General features: G+C 37.9%; 1 protein-coding gene across 2 annotated transcripts in view; it reads right to left on the bottom strand.

The window, feature by feature from the left end:
- The window catches only part of FAM91A1 (family with sequence similarity 91 member A1), a 49250-nt gene that overhangs the window by 9474 nt on the left and 17755 nt on the right, over positions 1–22021 (bottom strand). For both annotated transcript variants that reach the window (XM_025394811.1, XM_025394810.1), the window contains exons 10-20: positions 21553–21591; positions 20939–21051; positions 19774–19889; positions 19013–19125; positions 18636–18722; positions 16635–16767; positions 8076–8224; positions 6655–6789; positions 6422–6535; positions 908–980; positions 22–171 (exon numbers count right to left, since the gene is read on the bottom strand). In XM_025394811.1, coding sequence (XP_025250596.1) covers positions 22–171; positions 908–980; positions 6422–6535; positions 6655–6789; positions 8076–8224; positions 16635–16767; positions 18636–18722; positions 19013–19125; positions 19774–19889; positions 20939–21051; positions 21553–21591 — 1222 coding nt within the window. The remainder of the gene's footprint in view (positions 1–21; positions 172–907; positions 981–6421; positions 6536–6654; positions 6790–8075; positions 8225–16634; positions 16768–18635; positions 18723–19012; positions 19126–19773; positions 19890–20938; positions 21052–21552; positions 21592–22021) is intronic.

Here is a 22021-nt window from a genome sequence, read left to right as displayed (position 1 = left end):
AGAATCCAACTATTGGCTAACCTCTCTCATCAGAAGCATCACTGAGTTTTCTATTTGCAAGTTGGCTGGAAGCATTCAACATGGTGACATATCCACAGAGATGCTGTAAGTCCACTCTGTTCCTTAGTATCTGCAATGCTTTATGAACACCCATATTGACATGAGTGAACTCTACGAACAGAATGGACATCACATTAGTGAACAGTTTCTAATAACACAACGCCAACAGCTTAAACATACTTTATTAAACAACTCTTAGAACTACTTTTACACTTTAATACATCATAATTGATTCCAATAAAGAAGTATATAAAGTTGTTATTCTTACTGAAACTAAAGCTAACAATGTACTTGAAATCACATGCCTAAATTATTTATATCTTAACTCAAGTTCTCATAAATATGTGAACTTACAAAAAAGAAAAATGCTCTATATTCAAATATAAAGAAACCTCTTTTGTATAATTCACACAATAATCCCCCATGGCAAAGGATCTACTAAGCAGTTTTTGAGATTTTATAAATTTTCAGATCCTGTTGTCACTATCTGCATCTCCAGGTAAACAATTTTTTTTTCCCTTAGACTTTATGAAGTATTAGCCAGTTGTGTGAATGATAAAAAAGGAGAAATAGAGAAAAGTCTTCTGTCTAGGCAGATACCTACTTACTCTCTTTATTCCCAAGACAGACTAGTAGTCTTTCAAAAATCCTAAATGGGTCTTATTCTAACAGTTCTTTGTGGATGGCAAAGCACACGACAAAAAACTACCTTTTGCCAACACTCTTTAATAGCAAAGAACCTAGAACCTAAAAATTTTAAGATTTCCTGCCATGTTTTCCACCAAACTGTTGACATGAGTAATAATTAAAAAAAAAAAAAAGTCAATAGATACAATTCAAAAGGTACCTCCTTGTAGTTCTGTTTCATCAAATGGAAATGGGACATGGACAGTTTCTCCTATCCCATGCAAACCATGCCCCTAAACATAAACAGAAGTCAAAAGGTATACAAGAAACCTTCACTTCCAATCACTGATATTCAAAAGTAAATAAGATTGTGTCACATAATAGTATATTCCATATTAATACCTCATCAAAATTCTTTCAACAATTTTCTATTTTTCTACAGCAAGCAGTGATAATCTTACGTGTGTAATAACCTATAACACAATGTTTCTCAAATTGAATGTATAGGCCAATGCAAAAAAAGGAGGCTAATTTAACAGGTAAATCGGGTGTTAGCCAAATGAAGAGTGAATGAGGCCAAGTTTATTCACACAAAGGTTAGCTAGAGTTCTGAGAAGGAAAAGTGGCAGAAGAATCCCCATAATCACATAGCATACCACAGGTTAAGAGTGCAAAACTCAAAAACCTGCCCTGAAATAAAATATATTCAGAATTACTTGCTACAATATTGTAATTACATATAATTGGAAACAACCAAAATGTCCACCAACAGGGGACTGGTTAATTAAATTAGGAGACATAACTTCAGTGGAGGTGCATAAGAAAGCTATGACCTGCAATGGAAGGATCTCCAGTTGCTAAATGGAAAAGGTAAGGAGCATATCTGTGTGCAGATACTTGCATATGCATAAAGACACTCTGGAAGGATACAGGAGAAATGAACAGATGAAATTATCTGATTTGGAAGAGAGATGGGGAGTGGAAACTTGGTAGACAGGGTTAGCAGGGGAGTAATACTTTTCTCTATATACATTTTTGTTTGTTTGTTTTTTTAAGACAGAGTCTTGCTCTGCTACCCAGGCTGGAGTGCAATGGCACAATTTTGGCTCACTGCAACCTCCACCTCCCAGGTTCAAGCAATTATCCTGCCTCAGCCTCCTGAGTAGCTAAGATTACAGGCACCTGCCACCACACCCGGCTAACTTTTTTTTTGTATTTTTAGTAGAGACTGGGTTTGTTCATGTTGACCAGGCTGATCTCAAACTCTTGACTTCAGGTGATCCACCTGTCTCAGCCTCCCAAAGTACCGGGATTACAAGTGTGAGCCACTGCACCTAGGCTCTATACCTTTTAATAATATTTTATTTTTGAATCATGTGAATGTACTATTCGTTCAAAAATTAAATTTAAAAAATCTGAATCTACCCACTTCACTCTCATGTTGCAAATGGTAATTCAGTTTCACGTATCACATTCAATTAATATTGTTCATTTGAGTTTTGTTTTAAAGCTTTGCTTATATTTAATTCCAAAATTTGATTTGAATTTGTAGTTGTGTAAAAACAACAAGCATGAAGAATTGAACTTAATGTCTACATGTATTTAGAACTGTTATAATAGAAATTTAATACTGAGGATCTGTAAATGTTTCCCTTTAAGAGAGACCCATACATTATTCAAGTTCAAAAAACCCTAATATATCTGAAGGAAAGCATACTCTTTCCGTTGTTTCATATAACAATTTAAATATATTTCTCAGAGCTCTCTTTGATTCCCTAAACCAGATGGCTGCAATAAACTATGGTTTTAACTAAAAATCTTAATTTGTAACACGTTTAAAATTCCAATAAGGTAAATTTATTTCCATCAAATTTAATTAAAAAGGCATTTTTCTTTAGCAAAAGCAAAAGTCCTTAATAAACACTTTAAAAACAGTACTGTCAGCCTGGTGTGGTGGCTCACACCTGTAAGCCCAGCACTTTTGGAGGTCAAGGCAGGTGGATCACTTGAGCCCAGGAGCTCGAGACCAGCCTGGGCAACATGGTGAAACCCTGTCTCTATAAAAAATTAGCCAGGCATGGTGGCGTGAGATTGCAGTCCCAGCTACTACAGAGGCTAAGGCAGGAGGATCTCTTGAGCCTGGGGAAGTCAAGGCTGCAGTGAGCTGTGATCATGCCACTGACTTCAGCCTAGGTGACAAAGTGAGACCGTGTCTCAAAAAAATAAATAAATAAAAACAGGTACTGTCTGCTGATTTGGTTGCTTTTCTATCCATATTTTGCATTAGCCCCCACCCCAAAAAAAAAAAAAAAAACACCTAATTTAGCTTGACCTCCAGAGTACCACCTACAGAAATGACCTTGGCAACCACCACTCTCATTTTACTTTATTCAAAAAAAGATTTGTTACCATAAATTAAGACAGGGTTTCACTATGTTAACCAAGTTGGTCTCCAACTTTTGGACTCAAGCAATTCACCTCAGCCTTCCGAAGTGCTGGAATTACAGGTGTGAGCCACTGCACCCAGCCACTCTTCATTTTAAAGGTAAGGAAAACTGAAGCTCATAGAATCACCCATTGTTCCTTTACTCTACTTCTACTGCCACTACCAACACAGTAACATTTTCTGAGATCTTCCCATGTGCTAAACACAGTGCTCAAGTCATTCTTTTCAAAAACCTTAAAAAGATAGGAACTTTATCTCCAGTTTATAGGTAAAGACACAAAAGGTATTTAACTTGCCCAAGATTACTAGCAAATGATGGAACCAAGATCTGAGTTTAGGCAGTCTGACTGAAGTCCATGTCTAGCCCATTCTACGATGCTATCTCCCATGACTACCCCATACTACATATTTTCCCTGGCTAATTTCATCCTCTCATGGTTTCAACTACCATCTACCAGCTGATGCTGACACACTTAATCACTCTTGTCTAACCTCTCATTTGAATTTCAGAATATTTCCAATTACCACAGGCACCACATAAACACAATGCATCAACTGCCCCATAAATGTGCTCCTCCTCCCGTGTTCCCTAGAGCAGTGGTATCACCACCTCCCGCGATATCACTTCCTCCCGTGTTCCCTAGAGTAGTGGTATCACCACCTCCCGCGATATCACTTCCTCCCGTGTTCCCTAGAGTAGTGGTATCGTGGTATCACCACCACCCGCGATATCACCTCCTCCCGTGTTCCCTAGAGCAGTGGTATCACCACCTCCTGTGTTCCCTAGAGTAGTGGTATCACCACCTCCTGTGTTCCCTAGAGTAGTGGTATCACCACCCTTCTACCTTCACAAGCCAAATACCTCAGAATCTTTCTTCCCTCTTCCCATCTCTTTCTCTGATATCTGATCAATTCTATTAATTGTATATTTGTAGTAGTTCTTAAATCCATTTTTCCTTTCAATTCTTATTACCATGTCCTTGATCCAGGCTATCTTTATCTCTTATCTAAACTACTACACACAGTCCTAACTGGTCTTCTTGTTGCAGGTGTCTCGCCACTCCCTTCCATTCTCAGTATCATCCCAAGGTTGATTCCTAAAACACATTTGACCATGTTAATCCCAGTTATCCCCCTGTAATTGCTACCATGAATCTACAGGTCAACGTCTCAGCTCCACAGCAGAACACTCAAGGCACGTGGCACTGCAGGGCCCACCTACTTCTTCAGACTCATCTCTGACCACAACTCCCTCACACTCCAATTCACACCTCAAAAACACCGAACAGCTATTGGCCCTGGCATGCTATGTCACTTCATATTCTTATTTATTTATTCCACAAACACTAACTGGACAACTACTAATGACCTGAGCACTGTGCTGGGCACTAGAAAAATAGCAGCAAATTAAAAAAAAAAAAAAAAAATCCTTGCCCAGAGATTTAATCATCCTGACCCCTCCTCTTGTATTCAGCCTGGGTCTCACTTTCTCTAAGGAACCTCCCCTAAGCCCTTCTCCTTGCCCCAAGGCTGGACTGGATACTTCTTTTTAAGTCTTCCACTATATGTAATTCTATTCGACAAACTGAAACTGAGTGCTTATGCGCCTTTTCCCACCATCCTTAAATTCCTTGAAGATGGTGGGCCCTGTCTTATTTGCACATTCACATTAATTAGCACAAAATAAGCACATTCAATTGTTAAGATGGATGAACTGACAAAATCTTTACAGATAACCTATTATGTGCCAGAAAGTGTATTACACATTTGGTAAGTACATTTTCATTTCATTCTATGAGCATAAACTGCCTACCTTACCATTAGCGGCTATTATTATAAGTGTTTGTTATTATACAATAGATATTGGCATCTCCATGTTATAGGTGGGAAATAAACTGTAAGGTTTATCACAAAAATGCCACACAGCCCAATAAGCACACACAGAGGCTCAACATCAGTAGCCATAGGGAAAATGTAAATCAAAACTATAATGAGATACCACTCTACACCCCCTAGGGTGGTTATCATCCAAAAGCCACATAATATCAAGTGTCTGTGGGAATGTAAAATGACGCAGCCACTTTGCAAGACAGTCTGGCAGTTCCTTAAATGCTTAAACATAGAATTACCATATGACCCAGTAATTCCATCCCTATATATATATAGCCAAGAGAAATGAAAACATATGTCCACAGAAAAACTTGTACACAAATGTTTATGACAGCATTCTTCATAATGGCCAAAAGGTGAAAACAACCCACATGTCCATCAACTGATGGAGGAATAAACAAAACATGGCATATCCATACAATGGAACATTATTTGGCCATAAAAAGGAATGAAGTATTGATACAACAACACGATGAACCTTGAAAACATTATGTTAAATGAAGGAAGCCAGTCACAAAAGACCACATGTTATATATGATTCGATGCATATAAATGCCCAGATTAGGAAAATCTGTAGAGACAAGTAGATAGATTAGTGTTGTTTAAGACTAGGGGGAAGGAGGGGAGTAGCGGGGAGAAAATAGAAGAGTGATCACGAAAGGATGCAGGGTTTCTTTTTAAGGTAATGAAATGTGCTAAAATTGAGTGTGGTGATGGCTGTACATATCTGTGAACACACTAAAACCCACTAAACTGCACAATTTAAATTGGTGAGTTGTGCAGTATGTGAATTATATATTCAATACAGTAGTCCCCTTTTATCTGAGGTTTTGCTTTCCATGGTTTTAGTTATTATCTGTGGTCAACCAAGGTCTGAAAATAGTTGAGTATAGTATAACAATATATTTTGAGAGAGACCACATTCATATAACTTGTATTACAGTATGCTATTTTCTTATTAGTAATTGTTAATCTCTTACTGTGTCTGATTTATAAATGAAACTTTATCATAGGTATGCATGTATAGGAAAACACATACTATATATAGGGTTACTATTGGTGGTTTCAGGCATCCCCTGGGGGTCCTGGAACATATCCTCCACAGATGGGGAAACTACTGTAAAGTTATTATTAAAAAAAAAAAAAATTGTTGTCACACAGCTAGCAGAAGATAGGCTGCAATGCAAACTTGGGTCTAACCTCAAAGTTCATGTTATTTCTGCCACTCCCACACTGCCAAAGGGCCAGGACTAAAATCCACATCTCTGATTTTTTACATTCAACTTTATAAATTTCAAATGACTGATATTTTATTACAACTCAATATAGAAAGCTAGAAAAATTATCATCTTTATAATAAAAACTCAAAATGGATTATTTCAAATAAGATAAATGTACCTGAATTAAAACTGCAGAATGTGTTAAAGCATCATTCAACATCGTAAGCACATTTGAGGTAGGAACTACTCCAGGATCATGACCCCAAGATGTTATTAGCAATCGATCATAACTCTATTGAAAAGAAATTAGCAGGTAAAATGGCATTCAGAAATAAGGAAAATATTAAGAAGTTATCTAGTGTACTGCTCACACACACACACAAAAAAACCATCCAAACCTCACACACATACCTGAAATATATCTGGCAGTTTTCGAAGTCTTGTACCTTTGGACAATAAAAGGGATGGTGGTCCTTGTCCAGTGATATGATAAATGTACAGTTTAAACCAGACAGAGCTGACTTCTGGGATAGCTGGTCCAATATGCTACAATCATAGAACAGTTAAGATAAAGTTATAATAAAGTGTTACATAAATGACCGAGAATAGTCTTACAAACAGCAAATTCCTTCACATAAATGTTAACTGTAATTATCCTCATGAAAATAAATTTTAAATGTTTCATTAAAATAGTTTCAATTTTATACTGGAATTAAGAAAGTATGTCTTGTCACTTCAATTAAGAGAACGGACTCTGGAGAAGACTGCCTAGTTTGGAATCTTGGTTTTATCCATCCAGCCGTATCACCTTAAGAAGATTACTTAAGCTCTCTGTGCCTCATTTTGCTCAATCTATAAAATAGCAATAAAGAATCTACCTCAAGAGGATGTTGTAAGGTTGTTGAAAAAGCTTAAAAATAGTACCTGGAATATAATAAACTTGATATTAAAGTGTTAGCTATTATTATCATTAATCACATACAATTTTCACAAAAGGAATCACCTACCCTTCCATCCATTTTACCATTTATTCAGCAGTTCATGGATTCCTACCATGTCTGGAGGTTGTATTAAAGAATAGGAGGAGGTTGGGGGGTGTGCACAAAGAAATATTTTAAAAAGGTTAGATGCAAATCTCTTGTTGAATATTAAAGACAAAATTGGTGTGAAGACAGGATCCTCACTGAGGCAGCTAGAACATAGGCAAATTAACTGTGTACAAGAATCCCTTCCTTTCTGCTACATCATTGAACCCTGCATTATCTAGGAAACCAGGTAAGATGCAGCACTGAAGAACAGCAATATAATCTCCACTCTGAAAATGGCACAGGCCACAACTTCCTTGTTAAGTATACAAATGAATGCAACTGATATATATATATTTTTTTTCTTAAGTAAAAGTCCAGAAGGAATTTCCACATATAAATTATACAGTTAACCAGAGTTCTAGCTTTCAAGCACCATCTTTTCTTTTCAGCTTATTCAGAATCACAGCCCCACTTCGAAGACATTTAACTTTTCCTAATTAAATTTATCTGATCCCTCAAAATGATGCCAGCTTCCTTTTTGGAGCATCCTAAAACATTCTCTTTAAAATATTCTGTAAATGAATAAATTTTAATCTAATGTGTCACAAGTCACTAGGTGATACATACATAAAATATACCAATTACACTCCACAAATTGAACATATCATCTTACAAAGGCATAAAATACAAAATTGCTTTCTATGATTCAGTGATTATTAATAGTTGGTAACTGCAGATAGAGAAGAAAACAAAACTGACGGGACCCATGACACTACCAAGTGGATCCTCCAAGTAGGTCTTTACCTGAGGGGTGCAGCTGCTAACAGGCCGGATTTCATTGGTGAGGGGAGCCATAGAAACAAGCAGCGTGTAATTTTTGTTTAGAACTCTGCTGCAAGTTGCAGGGTCCAGACCAAGAAGGCTTTCACAGCGTAAGAGATCCAGAGGAAAACCTGAGTTATGATCAAGCACACACAGAGAATAAAAGACTGACAGTGTGAAACAAAAATATTGAAGATGCAATATTGATAACTGACTTAAGATTTTAAATTTTCTTTTTAAGGTAGAGTAACTCTGTTAAGAAGTACCAAATTTCCTAGGAGACCACCAAGATACTTTAAGATGCAAAGCTAAAACGTTTTATTCTTTGGTCTAGACAATCATCTACTTCAGGTTACTTTTTACTGCAACAAGATGTACTTGTTTTACCGTACTTCCTCTCTCCATCCGGAGCCACTCTACAACACTGGCACACCACTGACCCTCGAACAGAGGAGTTACAGATGCTGACCCCTGGCACAGTCAAAAATCTGTAACTTCAGGCTTCCCAATGACTTAACTACTAATAGCCTACTGCTGACTGGAAGCCTTACTAATAACATGAACAGTTGATTAATACATATTTTATATATTATATGTACTATATGCTATATTCTTACAGTGAAGCTAGAAAAAAATCATAAGGAAGAAAAAATATATTACTATTAAGTGGAAGTGGATCATCATAAAGGTCTTCATCCTCGTCTTCACAGTAAATAGGTTGAAGAGGAGGAAGAAGAGGAAGGGCTGGGCTTGTTGTCTCCGAGGTGACAGAGGCAGAAGAGCTGGAAGGGGAGGCAGGAGACGCAGGCATGCTCGGCGTAACTTTACGGAAACACACTGTAAGTTCCCTCTAACCTTCTTGTTTCTTAATGTATCTAAAAATGACTCTATACAGTACCAATTCTTCTTCTGCCATCTGCTTTAGTTTCAGTGTCTATATCATAGAAGAGTGCACAGAAGTCAAAAGCAGTCTTGAATAATCAGAACCCTGCCAGACGCTATAATGTCGATTTGTTTTCTGGCACTGCTTTTTCTATGTCTTCCTCATTGTCTGGCACTCATTTGGAAGCACCCATCTCCATCAAGGTGCCTACCTATTAGCTCTTGAATTTCAAGACCCATATCTTTTTTTTTTTTTTTTTTTGGAGACGGAGTCTCTCTGACGCCAGGCTGGAGTGCAGTGGCACCATTTCAGCTCACTGCAACCTCTGCCTCCCAGGTTCAAGTGATTCTCCTGCCTCAGTCTCCCAAGTAGTTGGGACTACAGGCACCATCACCACGCCCAGGTAATTTTTGTATTTTTAGTAAAGACAGGGTTTTACTATGTTGGCCAGGATGGTCTCTATCTCCTGACCTCATCATCTGCCCGCCTCGGCCTCCCAAAATGTTGGGATTACAGGCATGAGCCACCATGCCCAGCCAAGACCGGTATCTTAAAACGCTTCAGGCTGGGCGCAGTGACTCATGCCTGTAATCCCAGCACTCTGGGAGGCCGAGGTAGGCGCATAATGAGGTCAGGAGATCGAGACCATCCTGGTCAACATGGTAAAACCCTGTCTTTACTAAAATACAAAAAATTAGCAGGGTGTGGTAGCACATACCCGTCGTCCCAGCTACTCGGGAGGCTGAGGCAGGGGAATAGGTTGACCCGGAAGGCAGAGGTCGCAGTGAGCCAAGATTGTGCCACTGCACTCCAACCTGGATAACAGAGCGAGACTCTATCTCCAAAAAAAAAAAAAAAAAAGCCCTTCACTCCCCACCTTTTAGCCATATCCAAAATCTCTTTCATTATTTCCTAGATTAGCTCTGTTGGAAACCCTGTGAAGTCAGGTACAACATCTAGACAGTTTTCTCCAGCAGAAATTTATTATTTTAGGCTTGATGGCCTTCACAGCTTTTTCTAAAACAATGATGGCATCTTCAGGGGTGTAATTCTTCCAGACTTTCATGAGGTTCTATTAGAGTTCTCTTCCATAGTGCAGACAATCCTTTCTATAGAGTACTGTGGGTAAAGAGCCTTAAAGATCAGAGACACTGTGTTTGGGGCAAGTAGATCACTTCAATGTCTTCAGTGTTGAACTCATGCGGGTTCTGTGTGGGTTCACCAGGACCACTGTCCAGTACCAAAAGAACTTTAAAGGCAGTCCCTTACTGGCAAAGTACTTCCTGATTTCAGGGACAAAACATCAAAGGAACTAGTCCAGAAAAAGGGTTCTTATTGCCCAGGCCCTTCTGCTGTACAGCCAAAGGGCAGCTGGCATCTATCTTTTCCCTTCAAGGCTCAGCAGCTTTATAGATAAGGGCAGTCCTGACCAGAAACCTGACTACATTTGCACAAAACAGTAGTCAGCCTGTCCCTTCCTGCCTTAAATCCTGGTGCTCATTTCTCTTCCTTATTAATAAATGTCCTTTATGCCATTTTCTTCCAGAACAGGACACTTTTGCATGCATTAAAGACCTCTTCAGGCAGATATCCCTTCTCCTCAATGATTTTCTTAATGGTATCTGTATTACTCCATTCTTGCATTGCTATAAAGAAATACCTCAGACTGGGTAATTTATGAAGAAAATAGGTTTAATTGGTTCATGGTTCAGCAGGCTGTACAGGAAGCGGAATGGCCTCTGCTTCTGAGGAGGCCTTAGGAAGCTGACAATCATGGCAGAAGGTGAAAGGGAAGCAGGCACATCTTAACATGGCCAGAGCAGGAGGAAGAGAGAGATGGGGAAGGTGCACACACTTTTAAACAACCAGATCTCGTGAGAACTCACTATCGTGATGACAGCTTTGGTGGGCGGGGGGGAGGAGGGGGTGTTAAACCATGAGAAACTGCCCCCATGATCCAATAACCTCCCACCAAGCCCCACCTCCAACACTGGGGATTACAATTAGACATGAGATTTGGGTGGGGACACAGATCAAAACATACTAGCATCTGGGAACTCATCTGCTGCCTCTCGGTCAACAGAAATTTCTTCTCCTGCTATCTTAACAGTTTTTAAGCCAAACGTCTTGAAATTATTAAACCATCCTTTGCTAGCATTAAATTCTCCAGCTTAAGAGAATATTAATTATCTTTCATTTGCTTTGTCATAATGACTTTGCTTTTTCTCGAATCATATTAGAGTCTATAGGTATGCCCTTCTTATAGCAATCCTGCACTGACATAAAAGCTGCATTTTCAATATGAGAAAAAGAAAGTATTTTGCAAAAAGTGCAATGTTTTCATGCCTGTTGGCATAGAGGTACAAACAGCTTCATAAATTTCCTTCTCTTATTTAACAATCGTCTTTTACACTGATTTACCTATCCTGAAATGATGGGCAACTGCAGCTGCAGAGCTCAATCTGCAGTACATACCATGCAATTCAACTTTTTCTTGTAATGTTACGACTTTTCTCTGCTTCTTGGGAGAATTTCCAGCATCACTAGTGGCTCTCTGTATGGCTCCCCTAGTGTTATTCAAGGTTTATGGTACTGCACTAAATCAATGAAAAATATGAGAGAACCACGAGAGATCACTTTTAACTGTAATGGGCAATTTAACGTAAAGACACATTGCTCACCCAAAGATGATCAGTGTCACAGAGTATTTTAAGCGGGGACTCAAGTAGATACAACACTTGAGCTCATCACAAGAGCAACAAGAGATACCTACAAAATTATTACAGTAGTATAATATGTACTACAGGTAATTTTATGCAGTTATGGCTTAATACTATATGTTTCCATTTATTTACCTTTCTCTCAACTGCAATGTCGCTGTGCAATCTGTAAATGTGTGCATTAAGTTCTGATATGTTTGAATGTTTTATAATGGATCTGTATATATTTTATGGTAATAAATGACAAAATAGACTAGTATCTAGATGTATTTTATACATACATGACACATCTAACTTTTCCTTAACTTCTTCGACATCTGGTTTGCCTGCAAGTTTTTTCAAATCATCACAAATTTCCAAAAAATGTTCTAATACGTTTACTCATAAAAATCAGCCCATAAGTGGATGTGTGCAATTCATAGCCATGTTGTTCACTTGTCAACTGTATTACGAAAGCCTAAGTCCCAGGAGAAGCTATGTGCTTCTCTCCTCCAGTTTCCGATCTCTACAAAGAGAATCATGGCCAAGTCCTCATTTTAGTATAGGGGCAAGAGCTCCTCATTTGGAAATGTGTATCCTAGATTTCCGGTCCATAAAGCATGAACTCACTCAACATACAACAGATTTTCAGCATTCTTATTCTTAATCCTTTTGAAAAATACCAAATCCTATTGCTCTCTAAAAAGAGATATTTAACGTTAAAAGAAACTTCCGAAGATCAAGGCAGCTATCTCCTCCTTCAAGCAAGAATATATCTAAAAATACAGATACATATATATACATAATGGCCTCCTGAAAATGCCTAGAAGCAATGAGTACAACTAACACCAGTATCTTGGTCTCTAATAGCAATCCCCAGTAAAAGAAATTAGGCTTCTAGGAAAAACGGCTGATTCCAGGACTGAGGCAGAATAAACACACAATAAGATCTTATTGCTTGGCCAGAAAGTAAAGAATTGCTTAGGGGAGAAAACTGGAGGCATGTCATAAGGAGAAAGGAGACAGGAGCAAGCTCAAAGGAAATTCTCACGGCAAAATCTGAGAAAACTGGGGCACAAAAATAATTGAGAGGCAACAATGACTAATCACAGACTACTAAAAAAATAAGAATTCCTAAATTCATACAGAGAATACGAGAGAATGCCTGGTCACAACTGTTAAATACGGCAGAAGTGCTAAAGTGGGGGAAAAATTACCAATCTCCAACCATCGAAATACAGAATGGTTCAGGCAAGAACCACCAATGGATTCTAAATCTAGGAGGAAACACTGATGAGGAGTGGGATATCTGCAGGGCCTCAAAGTATCTTCCCACAGATTGCTTATCAGTTGTGAGGGAAAAAAAATAGTTGACTATACAGTGGAAAAATCAGACAATCCATTAACTGGGTGATCAAAATTAACATCACCAATGAAGGGTAGATGGAAAGCACTGGGTGTGAGGAAGGGGGATGACAGGGTGAGGTACTGGATAGCAGATCACAGAATGTTTAACCATAAGGTCAGCATATTTTCTGGGAGGGGTCCTAAAGCAAGGGATACACCTTGCTCAGGTTGAAGGTGAGACAAAGTTCACGGAGCTAGAAGGACAGAAGCTTAAACAAGCTTTGGCTAACAAGCATTTTGTTCTGATTGATAATTCAGAACAGGCAGTTCGGCCCACTGCTTATGAGGCAAAGCAAGGGAATGTGGAGGATCTGTTTCTGACCTTGTCACAGGTGAACAGAAAGGAGCGGAGAATTCACCTTTGAATCTCATTTAAGTCATATGGAGAAAAAGTGTGTCCTTGCACTAAGCCCCTTCCCAAAACACAGAAGGGTGAGGGGACGTCTTAACCTTCAGGCAAAATTCAACATTATCAATGTCAAGTATAGATAATACTTAATATATACTAAAACAGGGAAAGTAAGAAGTCCAAAGATTTCATGGTGGTTAGAACACATTTCTAATAGCTTTACAACTGTGATTGCTTTCCTACAAACGTCGTTTAATTCCTAAACATTTCCACAGTACTAGGCTGCCAAATTATAAACAGTGGTTTTTACGTCTGACTTATACTAATCACAGTTAAACAATGTCTTTTTAAAGACAAAGATACCTGGGGGGAAAATCATGCTTATAAAATGAGAAAAAAATAGACCAAACATCACTTTTATGTACAAGCAGTGCCCCATGCTGTTTGAAATCAAAGGATTAAGGACTCTTAGGACTAAGAAACTAGTTCCACGTATAACAGAGTTTGCTTGTATATCACAACGCTTTTGTTTTATAATGGATAACAAGTATTACATGATATGCTCAAAGTATAAATTATTAGTAACATAAAAATAAAATTCTTTTTACTCAAACAAGATGCTTAAAACACCAACACTAGAGGATTTCTTTTTTTCTTCTGAGACGGAGTCTCAGTCTGTTGCCCAGGCTGGAGTGCAGTGGCGCCATCTCAGCTCACTGCAACCTCAGCCTCCCAGGTTCAAGCAATTCTCCTGCCTCAGCCTCCCGAATAGCTGGGATTACAGGTGGCTGCCACCACACTTGGCTAATTTTTGTATCTTTAGTAAAGAGGGGTTTCACCATGTTGGTCAGTCTGGTCTCAAACTCCTAACCTAAAGTGATCTGCCCACCTCGAGCTCCCAAAGTGCTGGTATTACAGGCATGAACCACCACGCCCGGCAGAGAATTTCTTTTCTAAAAAAAGAGTAAGGTTCAGTTATCAAGCCCAGTACCTGCAGAAAGCAACATTTCTCAACAGGGCAAGCATGAAGCCTTAATGCCCTAAGATAACCTCTACATGGAACCATGCATTGAGAATGGTACTAATGTACACCATCATGAGAAAAACTGAGAAACAGTCATGCCAATCAGTTTCCATGTTCTGCAATTCAGATGAGGAGCTCAGCTAAGAAGTGCTAGTAGCAAAAATGAAATTTCATAAATAATTGCAGGTTTGGTCTTAAGGGGAGGCATTCATCAAATTTAACTTTGGAGACCCAGCAATTATTCTAAGCAATTAAATCTCCAACTAGTGTCAGGAGCAGTCTAACATTAAACCCACCTTAAAGGTTAGGATTGCATGGGACTATTTTCATAGAGAATAGGTTTAGATTTACCATTTAACTTACTTCATGGTACACTGACTATTCATGGGGAAAAAGTTTAGCCCAGATTACCAAGCAACAAATGTTTATGAGTAAATCAATACAAAGCTTAGCGTTCAAGAGAAGGTAATACAAGGGACAGGGCAATGGAAAAAAATTCAACAGACATGGATTCAAGTCTTCCATTCCTGGCTCTTCCATTTACTAATAATATGGGCTTTGATGACTAAAAACAAGCAGAAGATTTAGCTAATATAAACTCCAATTTCTTTATCTATAATAGGAGTTACACTTCACGGCTCACCAGTACTCTCTAACATTCTCAGATTCTGGGACAGGCAGGAAAGGACAATGTATTTCAAGACAGCTTTAACAGAATATTTCAAATCATCTAACGCATTACCTCCATAAAGCACTAAAAAGTCCCAGAAATTCCAGGAGTTTTATATCCAAAGACATCTTCAAGACTGTGCCACTCACCACTGCTTCATCACATGATTTAGTATTTATTAACACAAAAATGGTTATCCACCAACAAATGCCTACTCGTAAGTGCTTCAGACTCTTGGCATTTGGTGATTTAATATTCTCAGTTTAAACTATTTATGAATGATCTCAAAAAGAGCCCCAGGATGCAACAATTTGTAATTCTTCAGATAAGGCATATTAAGGCTGCAGAAGTGTATCACTTGGTACTAAGTGAGTCTAGCCTCACTCAAGTAAACTACCCAGCATGTGCTTCTCCTTCAGCAGTGCTCTGAACCTAAACCAAGAGAAAATAGACTTTGCAACAAAAATACCACTTTTATGCCATTCACTCTAATAATCATATAAGAGATATAAGACATTATTCAAAAGTAGTAAATCAAAAACTATGTGACTGCTTGTGAAGTAACAGCTGAATCCTCCCTCAATATTAAAAACTGAGCTGAAAAGAAAGCCAGATGCTAGTGAGTGAATAAATGAAAATAGAGATGATTAAGAAACTGATGTTCTTGGCTAGAAAAATAGCCTTTAGGTAAATGAAACTAAGCAAAATTAAATGTTACAGTGGTATTGAGGACCCATGAAGCCCCAAGACACAACAACTCTTGTGAACTCCTAAGAACTTGGGCCAAGTGCTCATGCGGTGGTGCCCAAGCCTAGCTGAGCACTGGAATCATCTTTCAAAAAAACAAATTCCTGGGGGCCACGCCACATCTCAAAACCGGCTGAATCCAAATCCCCATCTGGGTGGAAATTCTGACACCATCAATTCAAGTAAAGCTTGGGAACCCCCAACTATCACAAAACTGAGAGTGCCCAGTAAGGCAACAGCTCCATTAAAGTTCATCAACACCTTAAAATTGCCACTACTTCTTTTACTCTTTAAAAAGAATTATCTATTTCCTTTTTAAAAGTAAAATCTTTTGGTAAGTATTGTAGTAGCATTTGAGCAGAAGGCTCCTCTTTATTCTTTTCACTATGATGGAATCTTTCATTCTTGAAATTTTATGCTTCCTACATTAACTAAATGTGTGCCCTTGTTCACCCCTCAGAGCTGATGCCTGTTCTAAATTCCATCCAGCTACTTACATAAATTAACATTCTAACACTTTTGTAGGTATTGAACAGATTTAAATACTACAAATGTTAGTGGCACATGAGAAGAGAAAAACTAAAATAAGGTTAAGAAATAGTTAACACGCAAGAAATTCACAAAACAGGTCTCTAGTTTTAAATTCAATATGTTATCTATACAAGATATGTAAGTGATGATTATATAAGTGAGCATGATCTGTTTAATTTCTTAGAAAAAGGTTTCATATCATGTCTTCAAAATTAAATATATTTATCATACCATAATTGGGTTGGTCTGGCTGTGCAGTTTGCGCAACTAGGTCTTTGTTATGACGCAGAAACAGTATTGTGTTTCTCAGAGTAAGTGCATGATCAAAATATCTCTGTGCTTCTCCTTCACCAGTGCTCTGAACCTAAACCAAGAGAAAACAGATTCTGCAACAAAAATACCACTTTTATGCCATTAACTCTAATAATCATATAATAGAGATATAAGACATTATTCAAAAGTAGTATATCAAAAATTTGCCCAGGCAATACTGAAACAAGTTATTAACCTCAGTTTTGGTTGAGTTCCCAATTTTACTGCATCTATGAAGACAGAAATTACTTCAATTAAGACTAACAATTTTAGCAATTGAATAATGCTAAGTTATAGCATTATATGTTACATGTTCCATGTAGGATTCAAATAGAGTGCTTGAACAACTCTAAAACCCATATTCTACTCCATCTAGGAAAGTACCCCAATCCAAGGTCACCAGTTTTACCTATAATTCTCATCACTGTGTTCACAATTCTGCATTACCAGTTACTAGGGACACTGGAGTCTGTGATTCAACAAAGCTGTTCACCATTGCTGAACACACAGCTTAAATTCACTCAACAAAGATTTACTTAGTGCCTCCTATGGACGATGACCTCCCTAGGAGATAAGGATAGAGTAATGGACAAAACCCCTGCCTTTGCTGGCCTTATAGTTCAATGCATGCTTTTCTGAGTAAGTCACCTTTTAATATGTAGAGACACATATATCCCAGAAACAACACAGAAAATGGAATGATAGGTCTGTCAATGGGAAAATAACTAAATTAGATTTGCATAAATTTAAAAAAATCAATCTTAATCAAGATCAGACTACTTAAAAAATAGCCAAGAATCCACTTTAAAAACTAAGCCTCAGACTGAAAGGCTTTCTCAAGAATGACTTTGTGATGAAAAAGAACATAAATTTATGAGTGAGTATAAGAGCAGAAGTGATCTTACAATTTGCTACATTTGATAAAAGACTAGCTGAGGTGAAAAAAAGATAAAAATCAGGAAACCAGGACTTGAAATGTGCAGTAACATAGTAAGAAATTTATTAGTAAAAGATAATATACAATAAGAAATGGGATTAACAAATAAAGAAGCATGAAGAAATAAATGGCAGTATAAAGGTAAAAGTAAAAGAGACCAATTAATAGGAAAGGATTATCTCACACATATTTCTACACTTATAAAAGTAAAAATCCTACAGAGGAGGAGCAGTGAAAAATGTTACTGTGGTTTTTTTTTGTAAGATATAAAGGAGTTACAGAATCATCACAAATTCTCTAAACAGCACATTTAATATACAAAGTTCATCACTAAAGCACAAAAGGCACCAAAATTATTAGTCAAGGAACAGATTAGGCACACAAACTATCTGAATACAAAGAGGACAGAATAAAATATCCAAAGAATGAAAAACACCAATAAAGGGCAATCAGATTTATTTAGAGCTAAGGAAAACTAGGGCTGTACTCACGGGGAAAAAGGTGGTTAAGAGCAAATATGGCTGAAGTCTTCAAGATGCTAAAAGGGATAGTGAGAGCGGACATAAATATGATACCCAGGGACATTGTTCCAGATTCAAGGTAAATGGAACAAAAACTTCAAATCAAACTGCTTAAGAGGTGATCTTAGAGAGTCATACCAGAAAAAAAATTGAAAAGCTATTTTAGAAAAAATTCAATTTAAAAAATTACAGACTAAAATTTCCATACCCCATTTCTTCATTATATCAAATTATGCTAAGAATTAGATGAGGTAGACATATCACTTTAAAAATCACAAAATCAATTCACCCACTCAGTATGTTTAAGTCTAAATGACTGTCAGAGTACTAAGTTGGGGAATGAGGTAGGAACGAGCAAGAATACACCAAAAGCCCATTCAAATCAATAGACTGCATAACTGGCATTCTGTCAAGCAAGATTCCAAATGCCCTAACATCCCCTAACATGCAACCTAGATTTACCTTCTCTAGTTCTATGAGAAAGCTGTCCAGAGACTCATCTGAGAGTTTGCCTACTTCAAACATTGTGACTGCATGACTTTTCAAGTTCTGAAAAAAAGAAACAAAATATTAAAGCTTTACCTCTCCATTTTTATGCTAATCATAATATATAATATTTATATTATCCTTTCAAATATATTTAAACTTAACGATCAGTGGGGTGAGGGGCTAATTCTTCCAATTACAAAAGGACCCTCCCGAAAGTTATCATACTCCTCTAAGTCAGTTGTGCTTCAGGAATAAATGTAGTACTTTAAAAAAGATATAAAAGCATTAAATTATTTTATATCTAATATTTACTTTAAACACCTTCATATTTAAACAAGAATTGGGCTTACTGGTGAAAGATTTCCCATCATTAAGAAGGCAGTAAGAGTGGAGTCAAACAGGAATGCGATGCGCTTCGTGTGTCCTGTAGACAGACTCAGGCTGCTTACACTGGCTGTGTCAGCTGAAAAACACCGTAATTTAAAATCAAGTAAATGGAAATTACTCTTTGCTTACCATTTGGAGTGAAAGTATTTAATTTCAGCTTTATTGCATAACCAGAAAGTACGTAATTTTAAAAAGGCACTAGCATAGTCATAAAAGGTTCCAGCCATACCTATTTTGAAGTGCAAAGAATATTAAAAAGCATTTAACCCTAGGCCTTGTCCACTATGCTGTTTCCCTTTGGGCTCAGCCTCACTATTCCCTCGGGCTGAAATGGCTTTCCTTCCCTGACCAGCTGGCAGGCTCTTCTTCATTCTTAGCTCAAATAATATCTTCTCTGTGAAGGCTTCCCAAACCTCTCTAGCCAATTAAGGGTCTCTTCCTCTTTGCACCCTACAAGCATCACAATTGGTGCCCGTGTTGTTGTAATTTGTTTGGTCACACTCTCTTCTCTCTCCTTAGATTTAATGCTTAGAAGAAAGGTACCATATTCTTGTCAATTGTAGACACCCAGGACTTAGCACAGTGCCCAAAACACAGTGAAACACCCGAAGACTGCGTATTGAATAAAATCTAAAACAAAACTAGAAGACAACTATAAGAATACATGCCCGGACATGTGCCGTACCTACAGACAGGCTCTATGTTAAACTGAGTTACTGCTAACCTGGATCTTCTTGACTATTTGTATCGGTGTCAGTTGCCGATGAAGCTTCTTGTACAGGACTCCTACTTTCCCCTCCATCCCATGACAAGAGCATCTTCTGTGGATCTAAGGTACTCCTATTAATGGAGAATGCATTTGGTTTTTAAAAATCATATAAATGACCTTACATTAAAATATCTACTGAAGACTTAAATGATGAACAATCCACCAAAATCCAGTCTCATATTCAAGCCCAAAATTAAGACGCAGCCCAAAAATGCTCTGCCTACATACAAGTGTTCCTAACTAAGATCCACAGATAGGCTTCAAAAAATTCAAGAACCCTTCAAGATTTTATGTAAAATATGTATTTGTTTTTTTTCTGGGAAAAGGCTTCTTAGTTTTCATAAGATTCCAAAAAAGATCCATAACACACACAAGATCAAAAATCACTAATATATAGGGCTCACCTCAACTGACAGGTTGAATAAATAAAATTTCTGGGCCAGGCACAGCGGCTCACACCTGTAATCCCAACACTTTGGGAGGCCAAGGCCGGTGGATCTGTTGGGGCCAGGAGTTCGAGACCAGCCTGGCCAACATGGTGAAACCCCACCTCTACCAGAAATACAAAAATCACATGGGCATGGTGGTGCACGCCTATAGTCCCAACTACTCAGGAGGCTGAGGCATGAATATCGCTTGAGGCCGGGCGCGGTGGCTCAAACCTGTAATCCCAGCACTTTGGGAGGCCGAGATGGGCGGATCACGAGGTCAGGAGATCGAGACCATCCTGGCTAACACGGTGAAACCCCGTCTCTACTAAAAAATACAAAAAACTAGCCGGGCGAGGTGGCGGGTACCTGTAGTCCCAGCTACTCGGGAGGCTGAGTCAGGACAATGGCGTAAACCCCGGAGGTGGAGCTTGCAGTGAGCTGAGATCCGGCCACTGCACTCCAGCCTGGGCATAGAGGGAGACTCCGTCTCAAAAAAAAAAAAAAATCGCATGAAACGGGAAGGTGCAAGTTGCAGTAAGCCAAGATCGCACCATCGCACTCCAGCCTGGGCGACAAGAGCGAGACTTTCTCTCAATAAATAAATAAACAAATAAACAAATTTCTGTATGTAAAATTAAATGTCTTTTCAAAAGGAAACTCTAATATCTCATACTGAATAAATAAGTTACTTTAATCTGTTTACGGATGGAACATTCTTCCATGATGAATGAAGTTGATCCAAATTTATTACTTGTCCCTTCTTATGGGCAAAGCCCAATCGGCAATACATTGAAACAGCATTCTGAAAGGAATACAAAGGAAACTAATTAGCATTTAAAATAAACTAGACATCAGAATATTTGTAGAGAAAAAAATAGTGTAATAGACTAATAGTGATTCTCAAACATTTTCAGCCCGTAACTAGAAACTATTTTCAGTAGACCTGCTCCTCCCTTAAGGTCTTCCTAAATGTATAGGAGGAAATGTTTCCACCTCTCTGGCCTTGCCCTCCCTACATCTACCCCTAATGAAGCAGGAGTTGTTGCTTTAATGGACCTCACTACAAGATACTGTTTGGGCTGCTGCTTGCATGAGTGCTCTCTTTTCAGTTCATGTGTTTGAATCCCAATTCAGGGCCCCTTATCCTGCTCTTTACAAGTGCCCCTTTACTGTGCACACTCTCTCAGACAGCTAACAACAATCTCAATGCCTTCGTTTCTCAGTAGCTTATCAAGATAAAAATCTACTAGTAAAATCCACTCAGTTATCACATCACAAATAAATCAGCACAAAAATAATATACCTTAACCAGGGATAAATCAATCTCAAGGACATTTGCAAGCTGGAAGATAAAATTAAAATTTATTTTTACATTATTAGAATCAACAGCACATTACACAGTTGTAATAGACCAATATAATCATAATTAGCAAAATTTTAAAATTATGAATTAGAAGACCTGAATAAATTTTGAATTCAGAACTTTCTTCTTTCCCTATCTCTAAGATCCTTATAGTACAAATCCAGGCAGTGACCATAACAATTTAAGATTCCTTACTCTTTAATTTTGTCTCATTTAAAATAAAATTCCTGGATAGATCAATATAGTCTACAATACTTAAGTATAAAAAGTCATATAGAAAGTTAACCAAATTATAAATTATTAACTTAAATTTTAATATACATTTATAAGAATTAACGTAAGAATAATGACATTTAAGTGTAATAATGGTATAATCTCCCCACCTGGAGATTTTAAAAACATATTACCA

The sequence above is a fragment of the Theropithecus gelada genome, chromosome 8 (genome assembly GCF_003255815.1).
Source record: "Theropithecus gelada isolate Dixy chromosome 8, Tgel_1.0, whole genome shotgun sequence".
NCBI lineage: Eukaryota > Metazoa > Chordata > Mammalia > Primates > Cercopithecidae > Theropithecus > Theropithecus gelada.
Note: the sequence above shows the minus strand (reverse complement) of the source record. Positions and strands in the feature narration are given on the sequence as shown.